The following is a 2500-nucleotide window of genomic DNA, read 5'->3' on the forward strand; positions in this document are numbered from 1 at the left end:
TACACAAGTGATGGCTAACCTCGGTTACTTGCAATTCCGCGCCACGCCTGGTTACTATACATTGTCCATCAGACCGGGTAGGGGTGAAGAAGTCTTCAACCTTGAGAGCATTGGTGCCGAGGGTTGGGATAGCCCGTCGGTAGGGGAAGTCGGAGACGGTGTCAGTCTGTCAAGCTTTGATGGAGAGACGATATACCCAAGATTCGCAAGGAAAGAGGGTATGGAGAAAGCCGACGTCCTTCAAGAATCGGTTGCTGCTCCGGAAGGATTGGCGAAACAGGTCTATTCAAGGTAAGCTCGGTTACTTATAGTACGAGACTGATCATCGCTGATGATGACTTAGGATGAAGTCTATCGTTGGACTGTCAACAAAGGTTACGCCCGCTAAGTCTGAGCATGCCGATATTAACATTTTCACTGTTGCTTCTGGTCTTTTGTACGAGCGTTTTGCATCAATCATGATTCTTAGTGTCATGAAGCACACCAATAGCTCTGTCAAATTTTGGTTTATCGTAAGCTATTCATCCTGATATGACATAATCGGCTTATTGACCTTCGTTTGTACAGGAAAACTTCCTTTCCCCAACTTTCATTGTGAACCATTTCCCTCTTTCCGCCGGTTGAATAACACTAACAGGTATTCAGACGTTTATCCCTAAACTTGCCGAGGAATACGGCTTTCAATACGAGTTCGTAACTTACAAGTGGCCGCACTGGCTGCGAGCTCAGACAGAGAAGCAACGAATCATTTGGGCGTAAGTTTTTTTGCAATTTCCTTCACGCAAGATCTCACACTATCTCTCAGATACAAGATCCTTTTCCTCGATGTCCTTTTCCCCATGTCTCTTGACAAAGTCATCTTTGTCGATGCCGACCAGATTGTTCGTACTGACATGAAGGAGCTAGTGGATGTCGATTTGCATGGAAGGGTCTACGGCTATGCGCCTATGGGTAACAGCCGAAAAGAGATGGAAGGCTTTAGATTCTGGAAGAGCGGATATTGGAAGGAAGCGCTGAGAGGAAGACCGTACCATATTAGGTATTGACATCTCGAATTCTGTTCTTCAAATACATACTGATTATTGGACAGTGCTCTGTACGTTGTTGATCTCAAAAAGTTCAGGCAGCTCGCTACGGGAGTAAGTAAAATCTACTTCACTCTGCCAGGCCCAGCTGACCGGTTTTAGGATCGACTTCGAGGGCAATACCATGCACTTTCAGCCGATCCTAATTCACTTGCCAACCTGGATCAAGACCTTCCCAACTCAATGCAGGATCAAATCCCTATATGGACACTGGATCAAGACTGGTTGTGGTGTCAAACTTGGTGCAGCGATGAAAGCTTGGCCACGGCGAAGACTAGTATGTCATTATGTAATCTCTTAAGTGTTGGTACTGATCATATCTGATAGTCGACCTTTGTCAAAACCCTCTTACTGTAAGTGCTCTACTCATAAATATTTCCGAAAAATGGGTTAACCCCTTAACAGAAGGAGCCCAAGCTTGTCCGTGCTCGACAGATTCCAGAGTGGGACGCGTACGACCAAGAAATTGCCGCGTTCGCTGCTCGGGTGTCAGAGGAGGGTGAAGAAAGCGGGGCTTTGGCTATCAGCGTGGACTATTTGGCGTCAGAACGCCACGTTTCTGGGGTCGAAGGGAAAGAGGGGGAGACAGAGCGTGAAGCTGAAGGACGTATCGGGGATGAGCTGTGATTTATTATGACTAGTAAACAACACAGAATGAAATGCATTATTTGTTTCTCAGGCACGTTGTATCCCATTTCCAGGCACATTCTAATCGGAATTCGGAACTAGGAACTCGAGATTTGAGTTGCGAAAATGGCCGTTGGTTAGGTCGTTTTCTTCGTTGTTTATGCATTTTCCCGTCTCATCTTCGTTCAAAAACAATTTTGAGTCCAACAAAACATGTTTGGACCTGGTGCCATTAGATTTTCTCGCAGGGGATGGTTCATCACTGGATCAAATGGAAAGGACGCTCTTCGACAGGGAGCTCTGCAGAAAGCGTTCCACTTTGCTTCAAAACGGGCTGTTAAAGTTCCAGCTGCTCCTAAAGGTGAACGATCCCATTTATAGGCTATCTTCAAATTTATAGCTAATCAATTATCGCTTAACGTACAAACAGACTCACCAACACCATCTTCCAACGCTCATTCTACTGTCGCTCTTACCTCCCCTTGGCCATGGCGACCCATAACCCCCTCGTCAAAACTCCCGGCACACACCATTTTGGAAGAGCGAGTCATATACGCAAGACCACTTTCCTTTTCCCCTAGAAGACACTTGTTCTTGGGATGTACTCTGGCTGGATGCGGTGTCATGTTTTGGATGATGCCTGACAAGCCGAGAATGCCTGATTGGTTCAGTGAAGACATCGGACTGTTCAAGTGAGTAGCGTTCAGCTAGAGGCTAAAGAATTCTCCATTTACTTATGGACTTGTAGGAGGATACTTGGTACTATCAATAACTACATTTTCCTCGAT

The 2500-nt window shown here is 45.9% G+C and overlaps 2 protein-coding genes; both read left to right on the forward strand.

Moving 5' to 3' along the window:
• The window catches only part of CNAG_03648 (UDP-glucose:glycoprotein glucosyltransferase), a 6089-nt gene extending 4322 nt beyond the window's left edge, over positions 1-1767 (forward strand). Inside the window, exons 15-23 of the mRNA XM_012191771.1 lie at positions 1-291; positions 344-512; positions 568-594; positions 646-755; positions 806-1039; positions 1091-1139; positions 1188-1362; positions 1413-1438; positions 1491-1767. The exon at positions 1-291 is cut by the window's left edge and continues 273 nt beyond it. Of these exons, the coding sequence (XP_012047161.1) occupies positions 1-291; positions 344-512; positions 568-594; positions 646-755; positions 806-1039; positions 1091-1139; positions 1188-1362; positions 1413-1438; positions 1491-1712 (1303 nt within the window). The 3' untranslated portion in view covers positions 1713-1767.
• Positions 1768-1884: 117 nt separating this feature from the next.
• CNAG_03649 (hypothetical protein) overlaps positions 1885-2500 on the forward strand; it is a 1311-nt gene continuing 695 nt past the window's right edge. Inside the window, exons 1-3 of the mRNA XM_012191974.1 lie at positions 1885-2073; positions 2143-2404; positions 2461-2500. The exon at positions 2461-2500 is cut by the window's right edge and continues 235 nt beyond it. Of these exons, the coding sequence (XP_012047364.1) occupies positions 1926-2073; positions 2143-2404; positions 2461-2500 (450 nt within the window). The 5' untranslated portion in view covers positions 1885-1925. The remainder of the gene's footprint in view (positions 2074-2142; positions 2405-2460) is intronic.

The sequence above is a fragment of the Cryptococcus neoformans genome, chromosome 2, assembly GCF_000149245.1.
Source record: "Cryptococcus neoformans var. grubii H99 chromosome 2, complete sequence".
NCBI lineage: Eukaryota > Fungi > Basidiomycota > Tremellomycetes > Tremellales > Cryptococcaceae > Cryptococcus > Cryptococcus neoformans.